The 27,030-nt window shown below is 44.3% G+C and overlaps 1 protein-coding gene across 1 annotated transcript; it reads left to right on the top strand.

Annotated features, from left to right (window-relative positions):
* The first annotated feature begins 413 nt into the window (after nucleotides 1-413).
* Nucleotides 414-26,329, top strand: fn1a (fibronectin 1a). Its single transcript, XM_031730024.2, has 49 exons — nucleotides 414-715; nucleotides 1,429-1,554; nucleotides 1,667-1,801; nucleotides 2,048-2,179; nucleotides 2,289-2,426; nucleotides 3,288-3,446; nucleotides 3,902-4,099; nucleotides 4,245-4,427; nucleotides 5,030-5,206; nucleotides 7,383-7,538; nucleotides 7,767-7,895; nucleotides 8,179-8,322; nucleotides 10,937-11,058; nucleotides 11,192-11,360; nucleotides 11,443-11,628; nucleotides 11,761-11,889; nucleotides 12,034-12,123; nucleotides 12,208-12,402; nucleotides 13,670-13,948; nucleotides 14,513-14,776; nucleotides 15,019-15,113; nucleotides 15,482-15,650; nucleotides 15,770-15,856; nucleotides 15,955-16,146; nucleotides 16,712-16,984; nucleotides 17,550-17,664; nucleotides 17,741-17,817; nucleotides 17,907-17,996; nucleotides 18,097-18,363; nucleotides 18,458-18,574; nucleotides 18,708-18,872; nucleotides 18,956-19,111; nucleotides 19,197-19,310; nucleotides 19,408-19,677; nucleotides 19,835-20,046; nucleotides 20,425-20,512; nucleotides 20,610-20,795; nucleotides 20,881-20,970; nucleotides 21,066-21,257; nucleotides 21,346-21,435; nucleotides 22,125-22,233; nucleotides 22,354-22,570; nucleotides 22,782-22,952; nucleotides 23,044-23,182; nucleotides 23,344-23,505; nucleotides 24,227-24,352; nucleotides 24,511-24,617; nucleotides 24,727-24,846; nucleotides 24,982-26,329. The coding sequence occupies exons 1-49, from the start codon at nucleotides 586-588 to the stop codon at nucleotides 25,048-25,050; spliced, it is 7,506 nt and encodes a 2,501-aa protein (XP_031585884.1). The 5' UTR covers nucleotides 414-585; the 3' UTR covers nucleotides 25,051-26,329.
* The last annotated feature ends 701 nt before the right edge of the window (nucleotides 26,330-27,030 follow it).

Raw genomic sequence — 27,030 nt, 5'->3', positions numbered from 1 at the left:
AAAGTGAAGTCTGGTTGGTGCAAATGAAGCAGAGGAGGAAGCTTCACATGAGATGCTTTTTATCTCTGGAGAAAAGAGGCAAAGTTTGGTCTTGAACCTAGAGGCAATGCTGCTCCCCTGTAACCACCAGTCCCCCCCCCACACAGGTTGTTAAGTTTGGTAATCTGCGTGCTGGAAGGTGATTTTAGATCAATTCTTCTTCAAACGTAAAAACAAACAAGCAAACAAACAAATAAACGAAACAAAAACGAGACAAAGGCAACATTACATATGAATGATCTTTGTTTCGAAAAAGCCTGCCTGCCCCACGTCTGCGTGGGTAGTCCCTCTCATTGTTGCACCTCCCCTCCTCCGCCTGAAAGTAAGCCATGCCCAGATAAATCACTCCCAGCACAAAGTGGTAACCTGCACAGTGGGGCCGCAGACTGCAGAGGAGGACAGAGGGAGCAGGCTGGGACGCGGCAGAAAGCGCACAGTCTGATTGGAGCCGAGTTCTCTGCGTGTATTTGAAATAACACTTTCATATACGCATATAATAACACCGGGACACCTGCAGCTTCATTCTGCTTTCATCGAGTCGACAGTATGACTGGCAGCACCATCGCCAGGGTGCTGGTTGCCCTGTGTATCGGGAGCGCAGTGAACTGTATGCCCAGAGGGACGCACAGGGATCGGCGTCAGGCACGTCAGCATCACGTCCCCTCAGTCTCTCAAGGTAACCCGTTTGTGAGTGAGTGAGCGAGTGAATGAATGTAGCATCCTGTGAACTTCCAATCTGAGGCAGGAGTGGGGGGTGGGGGTGAGGAAATTTTAATTAAACTGCTTAAAAGCAAAGTTTGCGCACTTTTTGGGGGGTTACTCCGTCTTAGCATCCACACTTTCAGGTGGTCCTTGCTGGATTGTGCAGTCATAAAACTCTGGATTAACCTCAGTCACCAGAAAACCTCCTGTCCCCCCCAGACCTGCTCTAAGAATGAGAAGGGAATAAAAATACAAAGAATGACATCTGTTTAAAGGCTGGAAAAAGCCGAAAGGGAATCAGAAATGTGGCATCAGATGTGAACAAAGAAGATGGAGAGAGAGTGTAAAAGTGGAAGGTTATTATTCGCTGCTCTGTGCAAATGATTTATCACTCGGCATTAGGGTCCTTTGAAGTCAAGTTAACACATCCAGGCACTTTCACAGGCAGGGGAGAAGCCTTGTCCTCCAGCAGAGTGGTGATTCCAATTTAGGGTTTGCTTATCGTTGTGTGGGAGAAAAGCCCTGTGTCTGTTTTTAGCTGTGGTTAGGGCTGGACAAGTTTCCAGTGGCGGCATTTGTCTTTCCAAATTTTAAAAAGATCTCTTGCTTTAATCTTTACCAAGCAGCTTTAATCTGTATCACTCAACTGTTTTTTCTCTCTGTCTTGTTTCCATTTTCACTGGTCAGAGGGTTGTATGGAGAATGGTCAGTTCTATGGAATCAATGAACAGTGGGAGCGGCAGTTTTTAGACAGCACTCTGGTCTGTACCTGCCATGGAGTTGCAGGAATCAAGTGTAAAAGCAAACCCCAAGGTTAGTTTGTGTGCTGTTAGCTGCGTTCACAAAAATCACATCTATTCTTCACTTCTGTCTGAGAAAAGAACAAAACATGTACTAAACATCTTTTCTGCTGTTGCTCTTAAAGAGGAAAGGTGCTACGATAAAGTCAACGAGCGGTACTACACTGTGGGAGAAACTTATGAGAGACCCAAGGACGGCATGATCTGGGACTGTACCTGTATTGGATCTGGGAAGGGCAAAATCAGCTGCACCATTGCCAGTAAGTGTGTGATACTGTGTGCCTGTTTTAACTGCTCTAACCTCAGACCACACGTCTAGGACTGCCAAACAGTAAACTGTTTTACCCCCATGCTCTCCACAGTTGATTAGAACCTGGTGCCATGCAGCTATTTGCAGTTAGTGGTTAGATAATGAAGCATCACATTTTTTCAGTTCCCTTTGTTTGCTTATGCTGATGAGCTTGAAATCATCTCTAAAATCATGTCTTGTCCTTCTCTGCACCTAGATCGCTGTCACGAGGGCGGGGCTTCATATAAGATCGGTGACACCTGGAGGAGACCCCACGAGACAGGAGGCTACATGCTGGAGTGTGTCTGTCTGGGTAACGGCAAAGGAGAGTGGGCCTGCAAACCTGTCGGTGAGTCATTCAGACAGGCAGTGACTAACAGATGCATTCTTCTGTATCAGTCATACGTGTGTTTTATAGACACTGCTGAACAAGTAATTAATGAGTTTGTGCCCTGCAGCTGAGCGCTGTTACGACAATTCGGCGGGAACATCGTATGTTGTTGGGGAGACGTGGGAGAAGCCGTATCAGGGATGGATGGTCATGGACTGCACCTGTGTCGGAGAGGGAAATGGACGCATCACATGTACCTCCAGAAGTAAGAAAACCTATTTGCTTTGCTTTGTCTGCTCCCATCTACACTTCTGCTTCAGCTTTAGCTAAGAAAAATGTAATTCAGTTTTATTTATATAGCACCAAATTACACCAACAGTCACCTCTAGGTGCTTTATATTGTAAGTTAAAGACCCCACAATAATACAGGGAAAACCCCAGCAATCAGACAAGCCGCTATGAGCAAGCACTTGGAGACAGTGGGAAGGAAAAACTCCCTTTCAACAGGAAGAACCTCTGTAAGGACCAGCCTCAGGGAGGGGCAGTCATCTAATTTCCTGCCGTCCTACTTTTAGTCATTTGTTTTCTAGATTTTTCTTGTTTTGCATGATCTCCATGGATACGTAAGCTTGTGTGCCGACCCTCAGAAAGTCACACAAGCAGAAAATCTGAATTTATTGCTGCTGTTTTGAATCACACATGTCTGCACATCCTTTAAACCCTCAGTGAATGCCATCCACGTAGTATGGAGTCTTATGAGAAGGACTAATGGTAAAGTGAGCTTGTTATTTCTTGGAGAATTTTAAGAGGCTGGGGAGGAAATGTTTTCCAGCTGTGTCGACAGTTTAAACCGTCACTCCAGTCCTTTATTATGTTGGCTGGTGCATCAGGTAATAATGAATGCTTTTCCCAATTAGTTTGTTGTTTTATCCAAATGCTCAGGGTGGCCTTGGACACTTCGTAGAGTTGATCAATAAATTTCCCCATGTGTGCACAAACATGCAACCAGCTGCTAGCCAGCAATTCAGTCCCCGCTCAATCGCTGCAGAGAGTTTCCCCCAAATCACCAGACTGCTCAGAGTTTCCATTTATTTAATATTCTACTTCCTATATCCTTCTCTCCTAGATCGCTGTAATGACCAGGATACTCTGTCCTCCTACCGTATTGGAGATACCTGGACCAAGACCGACGCCCGGGGTCACCTGCTCAAGTGTCTGTGCACGGGGAACGGCCGAGGGGAGTGGAAGTGCGAACGACATGCCTCACTTCACACCACAGGCCTGGGTGAGAACTGATAATATCCCTGTGTCTATTCTCCCCGGCTCTGTGCGAGGAGAGGAATGCGTACCAGAGACACATGTTGTGAGGCGAGAGAGATAAGAGGTGCCAAGAGTCCAAGTGATGAAGTGAGAAAAACGCAGCTTGGAACTCGTGATCATGACCTCATGAGACGCAGAGACAGAATGAGGGAACTCGGGAAAGTAGATGTGCAAATGTAGGGGAAAAGTGATGACAGGGTGTGAGACAGAAACACGCCCATTGTGACTTAAGGACAGTAAGACAGTCTTTTTATTGTAGTGTAGTCGTTACTCATATACTTAAGTTGACTCCTACTCCGAGTATGCACATGGAATACGTCTCTATAACTACTAATAATTTCACTTGTTCTTTATTCGTGCTTTTTATCTAACTTGAGCTGTTGCTGTGATATCTGACTGGTGTAACGTGTTGCGTTTTAGGCACCGGCTCCCGTGTTGTCACCAACATCCACCCTGTGGTCTACCAGCCCGACGCTGTGCCCGAGCATGCCCAGAATGGAGCCTGCCAGACGGAGACGGGGCTGATGTATTCTGTCGGCCAGCGCTGGATTAAGAAACAGGGAACTACGCAGATGATCTGTACCTGCCTTGGCACCGGGTCCAGCTGCAACCCATGGGGTAATAAATTATTTCTTTACAAATTTGCAAATTACAAAGTTCACCTGCAGAGTTAAGCATAATTAGGCTGACGGCAAAGTCAGACATACAAAAACGACTGTCACGTGGTTTTTATGCCTCTGTGTGTTTTCCCGTCCTCCTTCAGATGGACCTGCTCCAGTATACGGTGGCAACTCCGGTGGTCTGCCCTGTGTGTTCCCTTTTGTTTACAAGGGAAAGACCTACCACTCTTGTACCTCTGATGGACGTGCTGACGGGCAGCTGTGGTGCTCCACCTCGTCTGACTTTGAGACAGAGCAGAAATTTTCTTTCTGCACAGAGAAGAACGGTGAGCTAAAAGCTGGAGCTGTGACGTGTTGACGTGTTTTTTCTTCTGTGGTGGTGATTGTGTGCTTCACATAGAAATGTCATCTCTTTGATATTTGAAGAAAATGAGAGTGGGCTGTTGAAAAAGGCCAGAGTTGTCGTTTTATCGACAGTATGGCTTCTCCTTGTCAGTGCAGGTAATCCCCTCACAATGGGAACAAAGGGGCGTGAAATGACACGCAGACATGTTTACACGACACGTGGATTTGTCCTTTAAATGTGAGGCTTTTCCCATCTCTTAACTTTAAGACCTCATACAGGTTTTCTGATGTGCAATAACAGCGAGGCTGCAGTGAGAAGGAAGCAGCTAACCATGTGCGGGTGTAATGACAGGCAGCTGGCCAGCTGTGAGATGGTTTTCACTGTAGCACTCAGACCTGCTGTTCTCCTAATGTGTTAAACAAAAACCCTGAAACGTGTTAACAATGAGCTGCCGCATTCACATTTGTCCAGTCGTCACAAGCTTGTGTCCAAAGCAAGATGCACAGTCTGTCAAGGAGACGTCTCTGTGAGGATATTTATTAAACTTATTACTTATTATTTCTGTTTTTTCTTCTTCTTTAGCAATTGTGGCAACACGTGGCGGTAATTCTAACGGTGCTCTCTGCCAGTTCCCCTTCCTCTACAATGGCAGAAACTATACCGACTGTACTGCAGATGGACGAAGGGATGGCATGAAGTGGTGCGGCACCACAACGAACTATGATGACGAGCGGCGTTTCGGGTTCTGTCCCATGGCGGGTAAGTGTGTGTAGAGTGAGAGAGGGCTGTCAGCTCATGGCTCAGCAGTTTCCTAACAATGATGGCAACTAATTGCTAATTGCAAAGTCTAACCTCCGCCCCAGTCTGAATGCTTACCCGACCTTTAAAGCTGATTAAATTAGCATAGAGGAGATTATCAGCGTGATGCTAGAAAGCAGCCTGGGCTGATATCACAGGCAAAATCTCGTTTACAGTTCTTGCACCTTTTGTTTACAGCTTGGTGCCAATTAGTCTCTGTGGGTAACAAAGGAGACTGAAGCCAGTGAAACTGTGGGAGGGGTCGTTAAAGCCACACTAATGTCTGAAGCAGTAATGACAGCAATGATGTTGGTGCCATCGCGCTGTAAAATAAAGAGAAAAATCTGATCAAATTAAACTTTGGAGGCATAAAAGTCACTTTATACAAAGTAGCTGAGCTGTGACAACAAATGTGTGTTTTTGGCATCGCAGCGAACACATTCAGAGCGCAGGGGCTCCTTTATATTGACAGTAATGACTTCACAGGCATCGTCAAAACAAACACGGTCGTTGAGGTGTTAATGGTCATGTTTAATCAGGTCTGGAGCCCCCTCGCCTCCACCTGTGGTAATCTTCTTCAAAGCTTTCTGCACTGTCTGCCGTGTGCCCGCTGACAGCCTCCAGCTGTGACCCACAGTCAGAATTTAACCTCCATTATGCAAATTTCATCATTTACTTGGTTAGATCCACAATCTAACTACTAAACAAAACAAAGTAATCCCTTTCTCAAATTCGGCCCCCGTGCCTGGTTAAATCTAATCTGTAATCAGCCTCTCAGCTGCTGATAAATCTCTTTGGCATGGAGGAATTTAATTTAGTTCCCACAACTCTAACGGCCAGCAGCTTTTTAAATAGCCACTTTGAAGTCATCAAACCAGGGTTTAAATTACACTAAAGAACATTAGTTTTATTAATTTTAAATAGATGAATGCTGATGGACTGCAGACTGACATTTAGGCAGCTGTTAATGGGTTTGTAACTGGAACAGATTCACATTTTACATGGTCTGAAGGAAAGGCTCATTTTAACTGTGAGGGGAGAAACGCATCCAGCATAAATTCAAACACAGAATCCAACAATATAATGAATTATTTCAGCTGGTCAGGACCACTGAACCCAGAAACAAAAACACATACATTTGGACAAATGGACAAAAGAAGATTTAGTATCAGTTTTTTTCCATTGATTTGTGGCTCAATTTTGAACTTTACACTTAAGAAATGAAAGATTTGTGGTTCAGTCTCAGGAAGAGACACAGATCCCTTTGTGTCAGAAAGGGTATCCGGAGTTTAGTAAAATTAATAAATACATGAACAATCTTCCAAATCAAAAATGCGGAGCTGCTCGCTGCGGTGACCTGTTGTGAATCAGGGAGCAACTAAAAATAGCTTCTCGTCATCACTCAGGCTCATGCATATTTATTTTGAACAGAATTCATATTAAAGTTTTTACATGTTTTTAACAAAAGCATACACAGAAGTTTAGTGTTAGTGACATACAGCATGCTGGAAGACTTTTAATAGAAATAATATTTTTATTTTATTTAAAACTGCAGCGGCCCGTAAAGCCTTCCTAAGTCCTTTAGCCCATCTTTAACCACGTTCTCATCATTCCTGTACTTATGTCCTAGCTACAGCCTTCATGTGCAGTGATTGGTCCATTCTGACTGCACACACAAAAACCCCGCAGTAAAGTAAAAACGGCCACACGCTTTCTTTCTGCACATGCACGCTCACACATAAAAGCAGGTCTTTACTTGCATCAGACACTTTTTCAAACTTGTATCTCTCTGAAAAAAATCCAGATCACTCACTCTTTTTAATTATGGCAGATTTCATACATACGAGAGCACATGACAGCTGTTTCTCGCTTTTAATCCAATTTTCTTTGCTATGGAGACAAAGACAGGTGTTCTGTGGGGTCTGCATCCTCTCCTACCCTGTGCAGTAATAGCAGGGTTGAGTCAGTGATGTCCAAAGGGCATCGTTCATTTTAATGTGTTTGTTTTTATCATGATGAAGGTATGCTGTGTGTGTGTGGATCCGTGCATCTAATTTGTGTGGGGTATTTTTCCTCCTTACTATTTTCTCCTCATTAAGACCAGCAGGTGTAACATTCAGTTGCTTTTGTGTCCCAGCTCATGAAGAGGTGTGCACATCGAATGAAGGGGCCATGTACCGTGTAGGCGACCAGTGGGACAAGCGTCATGAGGTTCTGGGTCACATGATGCGGTGTACCTGTGTTGGCAATGGCAGAGGAGAATGGAGCTGCATTGCTTACTCCCAGCTAAACGGTAGGTGTCCACACGTAGCTGTAGGCTACACCATGACAGCAAGCAAGGGGCTACAGACTGGCATTAGATCTCCCTGAGTGTAAAGGTGAAAGGTCGTACTAGATTAAAATCCCTCAACTGCTCAGCTGCACTTTATGGACCCTTAGCTGCACCTGCACTGCACACAGACACACAAACCCTGCACTGCACACAAACGGTGCTCAGCATTTTGTTGAATGTCTGTTTCAGATCAGTGTAGCGTGGATGGCTTGACATACGAGGTTAACCAGACCTTCACCAAGCGGCACGATGAGGGATACATGATGAACTGCACCTGCTTTGGCCAAGGCCGTGGCCGCTGGAAGTGTGACGCCATTGGTGGGTTTGTCATTGCACGCACAGTTTGCATTTTTTCCAATCATCCTAATCCTTGTTTCAGTGTAGGGTCAAAGAATAGACATGACTTGTCTTACTGACTAAGCTTATGCTGTGTATTTGTTCATTGGACTGAGAATCCTCTTCATTTTTATTACTACTAAAAATATAATAACTCACAGTGAGTGCAGGCTCTGAACTGTAAATATGGATGTTTTAGGGAGCAGCGTGCGTTTCAACACCCTTGTTTTTTGGATACTCTTACACTTCTGCTTTGTGTCCTCAGACCAGTGCCAGGAGCCAGAGACGAGAGCCTTTTATCAGATTGGAGACTCCTGGGATAAAGTCATCCATGGACTCATGTACAAGTGCTACTGCTATGGCAATGGTGTTGGAGAGCTGAGCTGCGAGCCCCAGCAGACGTACCCTGGTGAGACTTTAAATGTGTTTTTGTTCGTATATTTTGGCCCGACGTGCGGCTGTAACAGCAGGAGCAAAGGAAAATCACCAGGACTGTGATACAAATATTTTTGAGTGGGATTTAATTTACTTCAGCTTAAAATACATTTTCAGTTTATTAAAAGTCCAAAGAATAACAGGAAGCTGTAAAGGCCAAAGGTCAAATGACGACCATCACACTCTCGCCTGTCACGGTCCGAGCATACTCGTTTTTTCCTCACCTGGGCACCTTTTCCAGCATCACTTTGTGCTCCAACTCTTGAAAAATGTTTGTTCAAGTCCCTTTGGGAAAGAGGCCTTTGACTTTGATGTGAAATAGACAGAGCCGGGAGTGGGTGTGATTTCCTCTTTTACAAGTGCACCCCCCACTTTGAGCCTTTGTTCTTGCCAGCATGTGGTACAGCCCCTGTGTTGTTGCCACAGCTGTACCAAACGCCACAGTGCAGAGTGTGTATCCAGCCCAGACACACCTACTACACACCGAGCTCCCTGAACAGCAGGTTTCAGTTTGTGGATTTTGGCGTCACGTTAATTCAAATCTCATCTCATAAAGTTTAAACCAGCGTCACTCAGAACAAGACGTTACTTTACATCCTCGATTCAGTTACCTGGGTCGTAATCTCAGCGCACACCTTTCAAAATCACAGATTTGAGCTGGATTTAAGTTCCCTCTTAGTACACTTTGCGTTCCCTTTTATAATCTATCACTATTACCTTCATAACAGACTCCGGTGTGTCTGTCGTGCACGTTTAATGTTTTTTAGGTGCTTTTCCAAACGTTTCCCCAATTCTATAAAAGAAAAGAGTCATGCACACGTGTGAGCTTGTGTGGTGGCTTTAGTGTTTCGAGGAGCAGAAACATTTCCATCTCCTGCAGCTTGGATAAATGTATCAGGTTAGTTCCAAGTGAGGCTGTAACTTTGTGCAAGCGGTGACTGTTCCAGGTTTAAATGGACTGTTACTGGTTTGCTCTGTATCTGAAGCAGGTTGACAGAAGATACAAAATGTAGGGCACCGTTCTACCGTAAGTGGCCATAATCGCAACCAGCTGTGAACTAGCTCCGCGTGTGTGTGCATGTATGCGTGTGTGCACGTGCACGCATGCTCTTTGGCAAACAAAATACAGCGTGCTAAGATTTAAGGGCAGCAGGAACCAGATCCAGACTTGAACTCGGTTGTGAAAACCATAAAAGGTAAAAATGGAAAAGCAACAGATTTCTCTTAAAGGACTTTCTAAAGCTTCTGATTTGGCACATGCGTTGATAAGATCTAGAAAAAAATGTTTTCTTGTCTGCCATCTATGTTTACGTCTTCTTGCCTGGGGTGTAATTGAATCTTTTGATGCACTTCTTATTGTTAGGATGACTCCCAGAATGACTTCCTTTTGCCGCTGTCCTTATCACCACCTCGCGGTGCGTCTGTCGGTATCAGGAATGAATGTTGTGTCTAAGTGTGTAAAGTAAAGGTGCAAGTCTGCATGCACATGCTTGTACATTAAAGAGACATAAGTAAAGCTGGGGAGAGCGCATTTGTGAGGCTTGTTGTATAGCCGCTCTGCAGTGAGCGTGCATCCGTTCGTGCACCTCCCACATCTGATTCTGTATAACCCTTACCCTCGCCAGTGGCCTGTGGGGCTGTAATAGGCAGTAATAGGTCCCAGATTGTTTTTGAGGTTTGCGTATCTGCTAGAAACTTATGGTTAACCACGCCACTTGCTCAGAAACTGTGATTACAGGTCTGCTATTTGGAAAAAGCGGTTAGAAAACCTCAGTTCTTTATAGAAGCTACCAGTTTCTATGAGCCCAGCTTATGTCAGGAGTCTGTGCACCACATGACTTCTGTTTACATTCAGGATGACTCGATATATCCCCTTTGGATTTCTGCCTCTGCTTATACCACTTCTCTTCTTTTGTCTTCTAACCTGCAGAGTCATCTTGTATAATTTGTGCATTGTTCGGTGAACTCCTACACTTCTGCAACTTTTTATAGTGCAGACTCAAACCCTTACAGTTTTCTCTCAGATGGTGTAATGACCACCGAATATCGCCACAGCGTGGTTGTCCCCTCACAGACGAGCACTAATGCGATGGGTCAGGTGGTCACTGTTGTTTGGGTGAATATGGTGAAATTTGTTGGTTAATTAAGCTGCGAAACATGTTTCTTGGATGGAAAAGAGACTACACAGACTACACAGTGGAGGAATAAGTTCTGTATGTCAAATAACACTGTGAGAGAATTACAAGCTTCATACTAGTGTCACTTTTTAAAGTGTTTTTGCACTTTTTTAGCTTGTTTCTGAGACAACAGGAAAAATCTTAAACTATGGTGGAAGCAGAAAATGTTGAGAGAAAGCAGAGTCTGTGCTGGAATCTCACACAGACCTGCTAGTTTTTCACACTTTTTCTCTGCTGTGTTCAGGAAAATCCTCCCACACACCCACTCGCTGTTAAACTGGGTTATGTAAAGCTATTGGTTTTACAAAATGATATCCCACACTGGAGCACAGATGTGCCTGTTCTCCTCAGCAATGCACAATGATCACTCACTGCACAGCAGGTGGTAAAGCAGCTCTGTCTCTGTCTCAGGTGGTCACCGTCCCGTCCAGGTGATCATCGCAGAATCTGGAAACCAGCCAGACTCCCACCCTATTCAGTGGAACGCCCAGCCGTCTGCACACATCACCCAGTACATCCTGAAATGGAGAGTGGTAAGGGTTTTTCTTTTTTTGGAGATTTGTTTCCTCCTCCTCCTCCCTGATTGGCCTAAACTTAATTAACCATTTAAAACAATGTCAGCCTGTAAACTGTCCCTCAGATCTTACATCTCATGTGATTTTACAGAAAAACTCTCACAGCCCGTGGAGAGAGGTGGCCATTCCTGGCCATCTAAACTCATACACCATCTCTGGTCTGAAACCCGGCATCACCTACGAGGGTCAGCTGATCAGCGTGCTGCATTTTGGACGCAAAGAGGTCACACGTTTTGACTTCACCACCACTTATGGATCCTGTAAGTTAACACAGTCACTGATGGTTTTGGAGGAATGTGTATGGGACTGTCCTGAATAACCGGTCTCTGACTTTCCCTGCAGTGGCTACAACACAAGGCGAGGCCACCCTTCCTCCACCTGTGGTTGACATCTCAGAGTCTGTAACCGAAATTACCTCCAGCAGCTTCGTCATCTCCTGGGTTTCTGCCTCGGACACAGTTTCGGGTTTCAGAGTGGAGTACGAGCTCATCGAGCAGGGACAAGGCACTGGACAACCCATCGTTCTCGGTAGGCGCAGATACAGATATTTACGCTTTCAGATCAAAAAAATTGCGTGCTGACATTTTGCCTGATTTCAGAATCACAGAAATTCCCTCGTTCATCACAGATTTGTTGATACAAAATATTTCTCTCTGTCAGATCTGCCCCGCACAGCTACCTCTGTGAACATTAATGAGCTTCTCCCTGGGAGGAAGTACACCGTTAACGTCTATGAGGTTACTGAGGGAGGAGAGGACAATCTCATTCTTACTACTTCACAAACAACTGGTGCGAACACTCATGTTATTTCTCGTCATCATCACCTTGAATTTAAAACTAAATGCAGCCAGACTGAATACAGTTTGCGTCATGCATCAACACTGCACACCACAGTGGTTATAACTCAGTTTTTACACCTCATTTGTTTAATAGCACCGGATGCTCCCAAGGAGCACGAAGTGGAGGAAGTAGGAGATACATCCATCATGATCAGCTGGGAAAAACCGCTGGCTCCCATCACTGGTAAGCTACGCTAACATTTTCAGTTGCTGGCTACTGAACTCATCTGCCTACAGATGGGTAACTGTGTCCTCTTCCTCTGTGCAGGCTATCGTGTGGTCTACACTCCATCAGTAGAAGGTGAAAGCACAGAACTGAATCTCCCTGATACGGCAACGTCTGTGACTCTGAGTGACCTTCTACCCGGGAGCCTGTACAACATCAGCATCTACGCCATTGAGGACACCCTGGAGAGTGAACCCATCTTTGTACAAGTCAGCACCTCTGGAGAGCCACTGCCAGGTAAATGAGTTTGTCTGCGTAGGTGTGCTGCTGGCTGATTGGTCTAAAAGATGTAAGCAATAATCCACGATGGTTCCTGTCAGCACCTCTAATCTTTGCATATCATAATTTGCCTCCATACATTTTGAATTAATACACTTGCCATGAGGGCACCCATTATAACCTGCAAGTTGTCCTGTGGCGTATTTAGAGATTTATGCCTGTTTCCAATCGTCAGTAGAAGCAGGGCGAACTTTCCAAGGAAAGTCAAGTCACTGAGTTCACAGCTGTTGGGATGGAGTTATGTAAAACCTCTTGCGCTGCCAGGTCAAACGTGTTGGTGGCCCAGTCACACAGATGTTAGAAGAGTGTGTGTACAGTTTGTGTGATGAACTGAAGATGTGTAAATTAGCTGACTGAGTTTAATAGAAGGCATAAAAGTGAAACTCCACCTCACACTACAGATCATATTAGTCAGTTTTAGGCTGTTTGTTGGTTGCAGGGTTGGAAGTGCTCGTCTCAGTGAGCGTCCTGTAACAGTAATCATTTATAATTATTTACACACATGTTAAACACATCAGCTGCATTAGACTGGATTTATGCAACAAGCAATGAAGGTCAGATGTTTTTGGAAATGCTGCAGTCATTTAGCTTCAGAGTGAAATTCGGGGCTCTGCAAAGACCCAACCCAAGAAACTTTGTACAATAACTCAATGTTTGCTATGACACAAATCGCCACCTACTTAACTTGATCTGGTATGTGTTATTTCCCTTCTCTTATTCCTGCTCTTCTGCTGCTCGGGTCAGATTTATTTCTTCTCTTACTAATTTTGTCCAGGACTTTTGTCTCCTACCTATAAATTTATGTGTCTGAGTTTAGTCTCCACATTTCTTAGCTTGTTTAGCAGATTTGTTAAAAACTAACCAATGAGTCGTGTTCATTATTGAGGGACTTGCTGTGATACTTTTGCTATTGTAAAGCTGTTTTAGACTCTTCAGTAACATATTACTTTTATCAAAGCTTCCATTTGTGGTACAGAAGTCAGGCTTTCTGGGTTCTTCCCTCAAATGCTTCTGCATGCTTCCTTTAGCGAGGGAAAGATAGTCATACACATTAATCTGCATGTGCTGAGTGATCACAGCCAGCAGGAGCTGGACTCCATACATTGCATTATACGTGCATTTTTTTTTTTGCTCAGCATTTTGTAAATAATTTTAACCCAATGTTTTTAGTCTAACTTGAGTTTTAAAAAACAAATACTGACATTTTTTTGTGTCGTGCCCACAGATGAAGTGGATTCCCCGATCGACCTGCAGTTCTTTGAGGTGTCTGACAAAAAAATCGTTCTGACTTGGTCCAGACCCTCTGGTGAAATCTCAGGTTACCGGGTCACCGTGGTGCCCGTTGATGAGTCTGGTTCTTCTCAGCCAGAGATGAATCTGCCCGTCAGTCAGAACGCCTACACTGAAGTGACGCATCTACAGCCAGGAACACTGTACCGCTTCAGTGTCTACGCCATTCATAATGGACACGAAAGTTTGCCACTTATTGGAGAGCAATCTACCAGTGAGTATGACAGATGGCCTCCAGGCTGCAGGGAAATCATTTACATGCCAAAACTGGATGTGAATATACACAGCCTCTCTTCTGTGCATAGCTAAAATCTGGGTAAAGAGGCATTAACCCCAACACAACCACACTGTGAAACAGACAATATAATGTGCACGTTTTAGTTATCCTATAAATAAATGAAATCATAATTACTGATCAGAAACTATAATAAACAAGGTCTTATTTTTCCAGTAGCACATATTTCCTGTGGTAGAGTTTTTTGCATTTTGTCAGGGCGTCTGGGGATTTAGTTCTTCCAAGCAGCTTGGGCTCTGATCCAGTGATGAGTTGATGATTGTGGGGGCTCTGCGGGGGCCATTCCATCTGTTATAGGACCCTTGTTTCTGAAGATGGTTTGTTGAAGATACGACTGGCTGTTTGAATATGGGATAAACCAGAAAGAGATGAAGCGTGAAACATGCATGACTTGTTTATAAGAACTAAAACTGTTCATATGCTCCCGACAGTCTTAGATCAAACTGCTCTGTATCTAACAGTGTTCATTATCTGTCTTCTCAGAGCCAGATGCCCCCACAGACATCCATTTTGCCAATGTGACCGAGGACAGCGCAGTGGTGCTATGGTTTGCACCCCGTGCCAAAATTACCGGCTACCGTCTCTTCCTCACTGTTGAGGGCTCCAACCCCAAGCAGCTGCGCCTGCCTGCCCGCCTCACCCAGTACACCCTCCTCAACCTGCAGCCAGATACCGAATACACGGTGACTCTGCACGCAGAGCAAGACAACACCATGAGCGCGGGAGAGACGGCTTTGTTTACAACCAGTGAGTATCCAGTGCATTAAGCTTTGTGGCCACCCTGCACTATGCTCTGTTAGTTAACAATGTCACGTTATACTTCAAACTTTTGTGCGTTTTGCTATTAAAAAAGATTTTTCTGCATGAGTCGAGTCAATGAGGCGTGGCCTCCTTCGAACACCAAAGCATGAATATTGAAGTTTTTGCTGTATTTATATTCCATGACACCAAAATTGATAAGAACACACCTTCACCTTCTGTGTTTGTAGCCCCAGCAATGGGTAATGCTCCTCATTTCAACACTGATGTGACTGATTCCTCCATTATAATCACCTGGACTCCAGTTCCTCGCGTTGGATACAAGGTACGCTCACTGACAGTACATTTTTACATCATTTGCCTTTTTGGGTGCACGTTTTTTTTTTTTGTGTGTGTAATTCTGACTGTTTTTCTTTTTTTCCTAATCGTTAAATGCGTTTTCCTGTTTGCTGTGGAAAGCACATTCCAGTAATTCTTACTTGAGCGTGTGCCTCTCAAAATTAGCTACTAACATGGGAACTTGAACCCTCGGAGATAAATCTGATTGGTTAGAAGATGTCGCACCAGAGATGAGAATGTTCTGCTGGCTTCAGTGTTCTTGGGAAAGCACTGACCTCTGACCTTTACCTCCTGTACCCCCAGTCCATGTCTCGCTCTGCTCAGTCTGTCTGACTGTGTGCATTTATCTTTCAGCTGACAGTACGGCCCAGTCAGGGTGGGGAAGCCCCGAGAGATGTGACCTCTGACTCAGGAAGTATCTACATTTCCGGTCTGACTCCAGGAGTTGAGTACACCTACAGCGTCCAGCCGGTCATTAATGGATACGAGCAGGGAACTCCGATCACACGCCGCGTTGTCACACGTAAGTGAAAACCAGAACAGCTGGACTCTTTTCATTCCACTTTCCAAACCTTTTTATATCGGGTTTGCAGTCTTTTTCCACACCTCCTCCTCTGATCTTCCATCCTTCTTCCTCTCCAGCTCTGTCTCCTCCTACCGATCTCAATCTGAAGCCTAACCCAGGCACCAGTGGTGTCACAGTGGAATGGAATGGAGCCAGTACTCCAGGTACACACTTGAATACATGTGCAATAAAAAGAAAAATCCCAACAAACAAATCATGAATAGCCAGTCTAAAAACTAAATGCCTCTCTTATCCCTCTAAGACATCACTGGGTACAGAGTGACATGCACTCCCACTGACGGACAACAAGGTAACAGTGTGGAGGAGTTTGTGGAAGCTGGTGAGAACTCCTGCACTCTGGAAAACCTGAGCCCTGGTGTGGAGTACAACATCAGTGTTGTCGCTGTTAAAGATGAGATGGAGAGCACTCCGGTATCGACTGTCATTACACCAGGTGAGATTTTAAATTTCATAAGAAGGCCTCACAGAGGTTTGAGTGGGTTTTCTTCCCGGTCCATCAGTCCGTGCAGACAGGATGTGCATGTGTGCAGAATGGAAAGTCGTTCTCTAATCAGCTGCAGAAGCAACATTGCTGAAATGTTGAAGGTTGATGTTTTCAAATTAAATATCAACCTTCAACTTTTAACACCTACCAGCTTTTTACTGATACTGTTGCTCTCTGCATAGGCATCAGCAGCTAAGTGCCTATACTAAAGTGACTCATAGGTAACACTAATGCTTTTAATGTTAACTTTATATATCACCAGATGGTAATATAGATATATTGCCATTTGGTGATATATATATCTATATTATAGGAGACGCAAACTTAACATTAGGGCTTCCATCAGTGTCACCCTGCTGGAAATCCAGTGTTTGTGGCCCAGATTAACCAGTTTGTGTCCTTTGTCTCCTTTTTCTTTTTCCTCACATTTGGCTCTTTGTTTCTTTGTTTGGCGTTTCTGGGTTTTTTCTCTTTCTTTCTTTCTCTGCCCCCAAATCTCTTCCCATCCATCCAGAAGTACCACAGCTGACCGACCTCAGCTTTGAGGACGTGAGCGACACCACTATCAGTCTTCGCTGGACACCGTTCAACACCAAAGCCGTCACTGGTTACAGGATCACTGTGGTTGCAGCTGGCGAGAGCGTACCCATCTTTGAAGACCAGGTGCTGCCCACAACTGGTCAGTACACGGTCTACGGACTGGAACCGGGCATCGACTATGACATCAGCGTTACCACTCTGACGGAGAATGGCGAGAGCGAGCCCACCACGCTCACTCAGCAGACCTGTAAGAGCCGGCTTTCTACCAAGCTGTACTGACAAAAATACACACGTTTAGTGTGAATTCATTGTTTAGGTTATATAATGTAATAAAGCTCTTATTAAGCCTTTGACACGGTTCTTTAAACAACAGAAACCTTTAGGTTGCTGATGTAATTGCTGTGCGTGTTTTGTTGTCAGTTTAATAGCCGTGTGTGTGTGTGTGTGTGTGTGTGTGTGTGTGTGTGTGTGTGTGTGTGTGTGTGTGTGTGTGTGTGTGTGTGTTTGTGTACCATCTGGTTTTAGTTGAGAGGTTTATCATACTTATTCCCCCCCAGTACAAACAGTGCATGTTCTCCCAGCTTGAAGATGTTGTAAAACTTCAGAGGAGGATTTGCACTGACACACAAACACATCACAGACTCGTCTTTTAAAAGACGGTCGTGTAAATATTTCACTTTCTCTTTTAGTTGTTCCCTTATGTTTGGTTTTTCTCTTGCGTCTTTTCATGGAGTTATTAAATTTCCCGAATCCCGTTTCACAACCAATAAGAAATCTCATAAATCTAACAGTCTGCTCTGTCTTTCCTACAGCTGTGCCAGCTCCCACTGATTTAGCCTTTGGGCAGGTTGGGCCAGACACCATGGAGGTCACCTGGGTCTCTCCCCAAGTCCCAAACACTGCTGACATTAACAATTTCCTGATCAGGTACATGAAGAAACACAAAAATGTCCTCATTCAGTAGCTTGTGAATATAGCTGATGTCGGTCTCTGTGTTATTCAGGTATCATCCCATCGATGATGAAGATGAGATTACAGAGACCAGCGTAGGAGGGACGGCTAACAGTGTGGTGCTAAGAAGTAAGCCGTAGTCAGGATTAACACAAAGCCAGGTACAGTCACAGAAGAAAGGGCTGCATTCACACCTGTGGTGTTGTTGCTGTCCACAGATTTGCTGCCCAACACCGAGTACCTGGTGAGCGTGATGTGTGTTTATGAGGAGAGGGAGAGCTCGCCTGTGGTCGGCACTCAGAAAACAGGTGATTCTAACTCAGGAGCAACTTTGCATCAGCCTAGAATCAGCCACTGGTGTCATAAAGTGAAATCATCTTTATCCTTCTTTGTCCCGACCTGCTGCAGCTCTGGACTCACCCGTCAGCCTGCGCTTCTCTGAGATCATGACCAACTCCTTCACCATCCACTGGTTAGCTCCCCAGAGCAAAATCAGCGGCTACCGCATCCGTTACCAGATGGTCACGGGTGGGAGGTCCAAAGACGAGAGGCTGCCCCCATCCAGGAACCACTTCACTCTGACTGGACTCACTCCTGACACAGAGTACTTGGTCAACATCTTCGCCGTGAGCGGGACACAGGAGAGCCTGCCGCTCAGCGGGACACAGAAAACAAGTATGAACGCCACTTTTAATGTTTTATCCACTCACGACGTTATCGCCAACACGTCGGCTATGTATTTATTTTTCTTTCTGGCTTCTTTGTTCAGTCTCTGATGCTCCCACTGACCTGGAGGTGCTAGACTCGAGCCCGACATCCATCACTGTCCGCTGGGCCGCTCCCCCAGTTACTGTGCGCTACTACAGGATCACCCATGGAGAGTCAGGTAGACTTACAGATTTAATTTGTACTAAGAACTGTATATTTTTCTGACTATATTATTCCTTTTTGCAGTTTTTTTGGTTAGTTTTTAATAAATTGTTACACTTGCAAACGGAAGGTCTTACTTTTTGCCTCAGGTGGTCATGGTAATCCTAAGGAGTTCACGGTTCCTGGCTCTCAGTCCACCGCCACAATCTCTAACCTGAAGCCTGGAACTGACTACACTATTACTGTGTACGCTGTGACCGGCAGAGGAGACAGCCCTGCATCCAGCATCCCAATCTATGTCACTCATAAGACAGGTACGGACACACAAAGTGCACAATGTCTCTGAGACATAACAGCGTTACGCTTTCCTTTTCATCTCTGTTTTCTTCTCTTGCAGGAGTCGACTCTCCCTCTGAGATGGAGGTGACAGACGTGAATGACAACAGCATCACAGTAAGGTGGAGCCCCGCCACGGGCCCCATCAAGGGTTACAGGGTGACTGGGGCTCCCAGAAATGGACTGGGGCCATCTTTTACCGAGGTGGTGGCTCCAGGTACGTTTCCCACATTCACAGCGTGTTGTGATATTTGGCTGTAATCTTTGAGCCGTGTTGATTTTCCCTTTTTTGTTGTTTCCAGATCAGACAGAATTTACTTTCTCAGGCCTGATGCCGACATCGGAGTATACATTTAGTGTGGTTGCTCAAGTACAGGACGGAGAGAGCTCTCCACAGGTGGTGACTGCTTCAACAAGTAAGGGTTTGCCTTGTGGAAACTTTTAACTGCAAGTTTACTTAAACGACATCACCTTCTCATACTTGTCTTTCTTATCCTCTCTCATTTCCTTTAGATGTAGACCGCCCCAAAGACCTGACCTTCTCAGATGTTGATTCAACCTCACTGCGGATCACCTGGGACAGTCCCGAGGGAACGGTCACGTCTTACCGAGTGCTCTATTCAAGTTCTGAGGAGGGGGAGAGAGAGCTGCTTCCTGCTCCCAGAGGAGACGCCGAGTCAGCCGCCATCTACGGTCTCCAGCCCGGCACCGAATACACTGTGAAGGTCATTGCTCTGTACGATGACACAGAGAGCACAGCGGTGGTTGGGACACAAGCTACAGGTAGGGAAGGGAACATTTATAACTGCATGTTTGAGTACATGCTCCAGCGTCAAAGCTTTCTAATTAATGTGAAACAGCAGTTCAAGTGAAAAACCCAGGTTTCCTCTTCTGTTTCCTAGTAACACTTATTTTTCTTTTCTTTTTTCCATCCTTCCAGCAATCTCTTCTCCAACTAACCTCCAGTTCTCCCAGGTCAGCCCTACTTCTTTCATTATGCGCTGGGACATGCCGGGTCAGGACAATCAGCTAACAGGCCTCAGGGGCCTCACAGGCTACCGTGTGGTGGTAAACCCAAAGAACAAGAGCGGGCCTACCAAAGAGATCAACCTGGCCCCAGACACCACTCAGGCACACATTTCTGGGCTCATGGTGAGTAAATTAAATCAACTTCCAGTGCCTTAAACTTCAATAACTTAGCCATCACAGATACTGACACTTTTTCAGTCTCTATTAAGTAACGATACCAGACAAGAAGGAAAAATGTTCCGCGCTCAATGATAAGCTGTGTACATGATGTAATTGTAAGCATTTAGCCAGTTTGAGCTTTAGTGCATTTACATGTGCAGTAACACACACACACACACACGGAGGTCTGCACACTTGCTGATAACGACTCCGTTTAACGAGGCATTCACAGACACACCCACACCTGTGCATAAACATGCACATTTAATCTCGCAGCTTCAGTTGCTAACTTGACTCTCAGCCTTGTGGAGAATGTAACCGTATCTCTTTGGGTCCCATTAGATTGCAACCACCTATGAAGTCAATGTTTATGCCCTGAAGAACTCTCTAACCAGCAGGCCCGTCCAGGGAGAGGTCACCACCCTGGAGAGTGAGTTTATAAAACAGATAATTTGATGCATAAAAATGAAGAGCTGGTTTTATTCCACCTTATTAATACTTTTTGTCTGGTGCTGCTTTGCTTGAAGATATCAGCCCGCCTCGTCGTGTACGTATCTCTGATGTTAATGATTCCACCATCACGCTGACATGGCGGGCCAAGCCAGACCCCATCACAGGTTTCCTGGTTGAGGCCACGCCCACCCACTCCTCTTCGGGCTACACACCCATCCAAAACACCATTAGCCCTGATTTGCGCTTATACACTATTGCAGGTACGAGACAGCAGAGTTTAACGTGTTTCTGCACATACACACAAACGTGCTACCTCTCACTAACATGTCTGTATTAACACTCTAGGTCTGGAGCCTGGCACCACTTATAAGATCAACATCTATACACTGAAAGGACATGGGCGCAGTGTACCTTTCACACTCACAGCGACCACAGGTAACTGTACACATCACACAGTATTATGTATTTACTTTAGAAAGAAAGACTTTCTCCATATTTTCTGAGTAATGACTTTTCTGTCTGTCTTGTAGCTCAGCCTCTGGTCATCCCACCTACAAATATTCGCTTCACTTCCCTGAATCCGAACAGCATTTCATTCATGTGGGAGCCGTCACGCAGCCCAGGTATTACAGGCTACTACGTCACCTATGAGGAGGCGGGTGGTCTGCCTCGAGAGGTCCTTCCTAGACCCCATGCAGGCCAGGACTTTGTTACCATCAATGGTAAGTGTCCATGAGTGTTACTAGATGTCATGTAAATATTTATTTTAAAAATGTGATGAATCTTTTTGACTTTTTCGTTTGATAATAGGTCTGAAACCAGGAACGGAGTATGTCATTAAGATCGTAGCCCTGCAGAATGCTTTGAGAAGCACACCGCTGGTGGGGAAAGCCAGAACCCGTAAGTGCAGACGTCGTCCACCTGCAATCGTTTATCGGCTAGAGCAGACTTTAGATCTGTGACGTTTTTTGTTACAGTTCAGCTACAGATGTTTCTACGTTTCACTGTATGTCGAATGTATTAAACGTGAAAAAGTAGCTTTTATTCTGACTTCTGGTATCACTTAAGAGAAACATTGCAAAGTTATTTCTCTTGCATTAAAGGGTAGAAAAGAAAAAACTATTCCCGTCACCTTTTTAAAACGTGATATGCTAAAGGTGGGACATAATAGTGTTGTTATGGAATAATATACTCAGTTTATGAGTACTTCTACAAAGACTTTGCAGATTACACCATTAAATAAAAGCATTAAAGGTTGTTGTTTTTTTAAGTTTCCCACTTGCAGCAGTTAGATGATGTAATGGAGAGAGCTTTGACTTTGCTTATTTTTCATGATTGTTGTTAAGAGTAACTTCTCTCAGAGAGAGAAAACCAGCAGCAATGACTGCTACATGAGCTGAGCTGTGCTGCCCTCTGCTGGCCATGCAGCACTGCTGTAGATAAGTTGGGCAAATTATGCTTGTCAGAGGGTCTGAGTTTAGCTGCCCAAAGATTGCTCTTTTAACCATTATCCAATGAAAACAAGCCAAACTAAGTACTGGAATCTAAGAATCTAACAGCCAGCACACGTTTGTCTTTGATCCAATCAGAACCAGCTCCAGATCCTCAGCTGTTGTTCCCCGAGCTGCCTCAGCTTCCTGTTCCTCATCGCCCCACCACTGACATTCTGGATGTTCCCGAGTCCTTCGACGACAAAATGTAAGCATTGCCACAGTCATATGGAAAGGAAGGACATTTCTTTAACATCCTAAAAGTACTTTTTGATTTTGCACCTCTGGTTTTTGCTGTTTTATCATCCTTTTCTTTTTGTTTCTCCAGTTTTGACTCCAACCACGTCCACCTGGCTGGCACCAGCGGCCAGAGCCAGCCAGGCCAGCAGGGTCAGCACATCTATACAGAGTATCAGGGTCTGGGCCCCAATAATGGATTTGGCCCCTACAGTGGACCCAAAGAAGGCCAGAGACCCACTCTCAAAGAGCCCTTAATTTATATTCCTGTGGCAGGCCCTGATGGAAACAGAGTACCTTTGGTCAAGGTGGGTGAGACCCTGACGTGGCGCTTAATCTTGTTTCAGTAAAGCAGTGAAAGCATTCTACAACACGTTACATCGGCTTTATTTGATGAAATCAAAGTAAAAGCAAATCTTACATCTTATGCATGCTTGTTTTTGATGTCAGAGCAGGTACGAATACATTACTCCAATTAACATTCATGTGCTCACACTTTGTTCTATGTGGCTCCTCTAGGTCAGCGATGGCCCTCTGCCTGGTCTCGCGTTTGGTTTTTTTGACAGTGAAACAGAGATTCCCCAAGAAGCTCAGACAATCACAACCATCTCCTGGAATCCCATCCCTCACACGACAGAGTACGAGGTGTCCTGTAATCCTATCACACACCTGGAGGAAGGAGGCTTCCAGGTACAGACGCGCATGCACACACATTCACGTGTGAGCTCGTTTGATATGAGAGGACGTTCCTCATTCAGCTGCTTTATCTTTCTCCACGCAGATGCGTCTCCCTGGCAACTCCACCAGCGCCACTCTGATTGGACTGACGTCTGGAGCTTCCTATAATGTCATTGTGGAGGCCATGAAGGGTGGGGCTAAAGAGAAGGTTTTGGAGGAAGTCGTAACCGCTGGCGATGCTGGTACAGTAGTTCACACTGGCAATTTTATTCTTTCATCACAGAAAATTAATAAGTAGAAAAGATTCAAAGTCTGAAGTGAAAAATGGGAAAATATTAAATCAGTAGCCTGAAGAGTTTCTTAATGAGCAATAAAAATACATTTTGTTTTTTTGTCTTCAAAGGTGGCATCCCCATCACCCCCAAACGGGATGTCTGCTACGACACGTTCACACACATCTACCATGAAGTGGGCTCAGAGTGGGAGCGCATGTCAGAGACGGGCTTCAAGCTGTGGTGCCGCTGCCTGGGGCTGGGCAGTGGGCATTTTAGGTGTGATTCATCCAGTGAGTGGCTTATTAACCCTATCCCAGCATGCTTTGCAAAACCCTGCCATGGAATTAAAGTCCAGTAATAATTCTATGTGATTTAAACATGAGGAATTTATAAGAGGGAGACATAAAACAAGCAAATGGAAATTCAGTTAAACACATAAGATGATGCCATTTGCCTTCATGCACATTATAAATTCCTGAGTCATAGAATCAGCAGATGTTCTATGTGCAGCAGCATGCAGTAATAAAATGTCAGCATGGGCAGCCACAGCAATGAGAAATAGACCTTTGCATAGAACATTTTTTGCCTCAGGTTTAAGTGTATTTGCTGTTTAAGTTAATCATCAAGAAAATTCTTTTACTGTGTGTGAGTCAGCTGTAGCCTGCCCATGTGGATCCCTCTGATTCTTCTCTGCAAACTGTGAAAACCTCACAGCAAACTGATCTGCCCGACTGAGCCTCGCACTCAGTTATTTGTGTTGTCCATAACTGCAAAGCTAACATGACAATATGAGAAACTGAGAGCATTTCAGGTTCACTGTCATTGTTTTTTCTGCATATTTATTATGTGTCTGCACACGCTGCATAAATATGTATCTGTGAATGGGCTTGGCTGATGAACTGCTTTCTTTATCTTTTGCACATCTGTGCATTCACTCCCTCTCTACATCATTTCCCCATCCCTTTCTTTTTTCGTGTCTTTCCCTCTCTTTGCTGCCTCTCCCTTCTTCAGAGTGGTGCCATGATGGCGGCAATAACTACCCTATTGGAGAAAAGTGGGATCGCCGCGGCGAGAATGGTCACATGATGAGCTGCACCTGTCTGGGCAACGGCAAGGGAGAATTCAAATGTGAACCTCGTAAGTGCTGACTGGTAGACACACAGAAGAGCCGGGTGTGATGTTAGGTTAATGATATAAGAACACGTTTGGTGTGAATAAAGTGATGAGGTTTATGTCAGAATGTTTACATTTGTTGAGTTTACTCTCATGCTTCTTTCATTTCTATCCTTCTCCAGATGAGTCGACATGCTATGACGATGGAAAAATGTACCAGGTCGGGAATCAGTGGCAGAAGGAGTACCAGGGAGCCATCTGTACCTGTACTTGCTATGGAGGACTACAGGTAAGAACGCCACCTGTACTGTTGCTTTAAAGCTCTTAAAAGGTGTTTGTGTGCACTCAAGGCCAGGCTGGTTTTTTGTGTGTGTAACATTTGGGTCTCCTCTCTTCAGGGCTGGCGATGTGAGAACTGCAGGAGGCCAGGAGGACAGACTGAGCTGGAGGCTGACCTCCTCCAGCCTGTTCGCCCAGACGTCTTTCATCGGTACAGAGAAAATGCTCTTCGCAAACTGGTCAGTGTCTTTTTCTAATAGTAATCTTTCCAATTAAGATTTTCATTAGTTAAATGTAGCTGTAGGCCATAAAACATGCATGTATTTTTCTTCTCTTTCCCTTCTACCTCTGATGTGCCCTTCTCTGTTCTCCAGAACATCCAGTGTCCGATTGAATGTTTGAGGCCGGAACTGCTTGCAGACGCTATCAGCCCACAAGAGTAGAGACGAAAGGAGTACGAGTAAAGGAGGATAAAGTGACGAGATCCCTAACAGCGTCAGCATCGCTTCAAGAAGGAAGCCCTCCCTCGCCTTTGTGAAAAGGAAATATTTCCGTCAGATTTGTGCCTTAATTTTTTTCCCACCAAATTGTAGTGCCTTAACAACACTTTTCTACTCCAATCCTTGTGCCTTTCAAAGACCTGTAGCAGCTTTCTTTGTGGGTTTGGAGCCACTTTTCTTTAACAGAAGCAGGGATTTCTTCCATCAGATTAATTTTAGATACAAAAATCTGTCAGAGCACGAATCCTGCTGCTTCACCCCTTCAACGTTCATTCCCCAAATGTCCTGTTCTCTCTCTCTCACAAACACACACACACACACGCACAGACACGCGCACACAAGCAGTATTGTTATGTGTGTTTTGACTGTTGTATTGGTGCTTTTGTTTTCAGAACATTCCTCTTTCAAACACAGAATGCATTTATGCAAATCTCCAAATGTTCCCTGATGTCTGTAACCATCTTTTGTTGCCATATCAGTTTTTTCAAATGCATTTAGATAATGGTGGAATGCATTTTGTGGGTCCTTCCATATCAGGAGAAAGATGAAGAGCTGTTTTGCAAAGGCAGTTTCAAAGCCATGCAAAATAACTTTTTGCTCCTGTGGGTCAATTTTAGTGACATATACAGAAATGACCATCACAATCAGATTAAAATAAAACTGCTATGACAGTTTTTATTAGCGTGAATCTGCATTCTTTGTAGTGAAGTGTAATTCCCTTTGTTACGAGGAAAGCACTCCTGTAAGTATCCTGTGTATATCTGTGGTCAGTGTCCTGCTAGTTTGAAGAGCAGCTGATCTTTTTAAATGACAAAAAGATTTGAAACAGCCTTTCTTTTAAAAGATGAGCACTGTTACTTTTGATGTGCTATTGTGTCTGCTATTAATCTTTAATTCACCATGCAGACGGTCGTCAGCAATATGAGTACAAATTATAGAACCTATAAAAAATTAAAAAGTAAACCCAGAACTGGCTCACCTAAAAATGTAATGTTGTTGCAAAAATAAGTCGGAGAATTCACCATAATTTCCTAGTGGATTACATTTTAGTGTTTTTATTTTTTATTTCAATTCTTTTATTTATCCCTTGTTATTCAGGCATTTTGTTCAGTGCTACTTTAGGGTGTACACTTTATTTTTGATTCATTTGTTTTTTATGTTGTTGGTGCCAGACTCTGAACTACTGTGGACTGAATCTTTTTAATAAACTGATAAAAACACATGCCTGTTGGTGAGACTGAATTCATTCCGAGTTATCTCTTGGGAAAGAATGGGACATGCTCTACAAAACAGAATTATGACAGTTTTATACAGTGCCTGAAGTCACTTTTACTTCAGTGAAGTTACCTATTAAAACCTTGGCAAAGACTCGTTTAAAAAGCCTAAATCAGCGAACCATGCAGGGGTGGATCTAGAGAAATTTTCTTAGGGCTGCATGAGGGTGGCAAGGAAATCAAATGGGGTGGCAAAATCAAAGCCTTTTTTTCCCAAACACATATGTAGGTGGCTACATATTGTTAAAATGATTCAAATGCAGTAAGTATACACATGTTTCATATAAATATAGTCTATAACTTAATTATTTTCTGTAGCCCACATAATTAAACACTTTTACATAACTTTTACATGTAACACTAGTTACATAAAACATTTACATTTTAATCTTATGTACTGTATAGCCTGTATAATAAATAAATATGTAGCCGAATAAGTATAAAATCCAGAAAGAAAAATTGGCTTAGGGTGGCACATGCCACCCCATGCCACCCTTCTCGATCCGCCCCTGGAACCATGGGGTTGCAGGAAGCCCTTTTATGACCGAAACTCTTAAAGCTAAAAATATAACATACAATATGTTTTCACCATGTGTGAAAAATCGATTTGACGTTATTTTTTTGAATACATAGCTTATGAGAATGGCTG

Source organism: Oreochromis aureus, linkage group 16 (genome assembly GCF_013358895.1).
Source record: "Oreochromis aureus strain Israel breed Guangdong linkage group 16, ZZ_aureus, whole genome shotgun sequence".
NCBI classification, from domain to species: domain Eukaryota; kingdom Metazoa; phylum Chordata; class Actinopteri; order Cichliformes; family Cichlidae; genus Oreochromis; species Oreochromis aureus.
The sequence above is the reverse complement of the archived record's forward strand: the minus strand, read 5'-3'. Positions and strand labels throughout refer to the sequence as shown.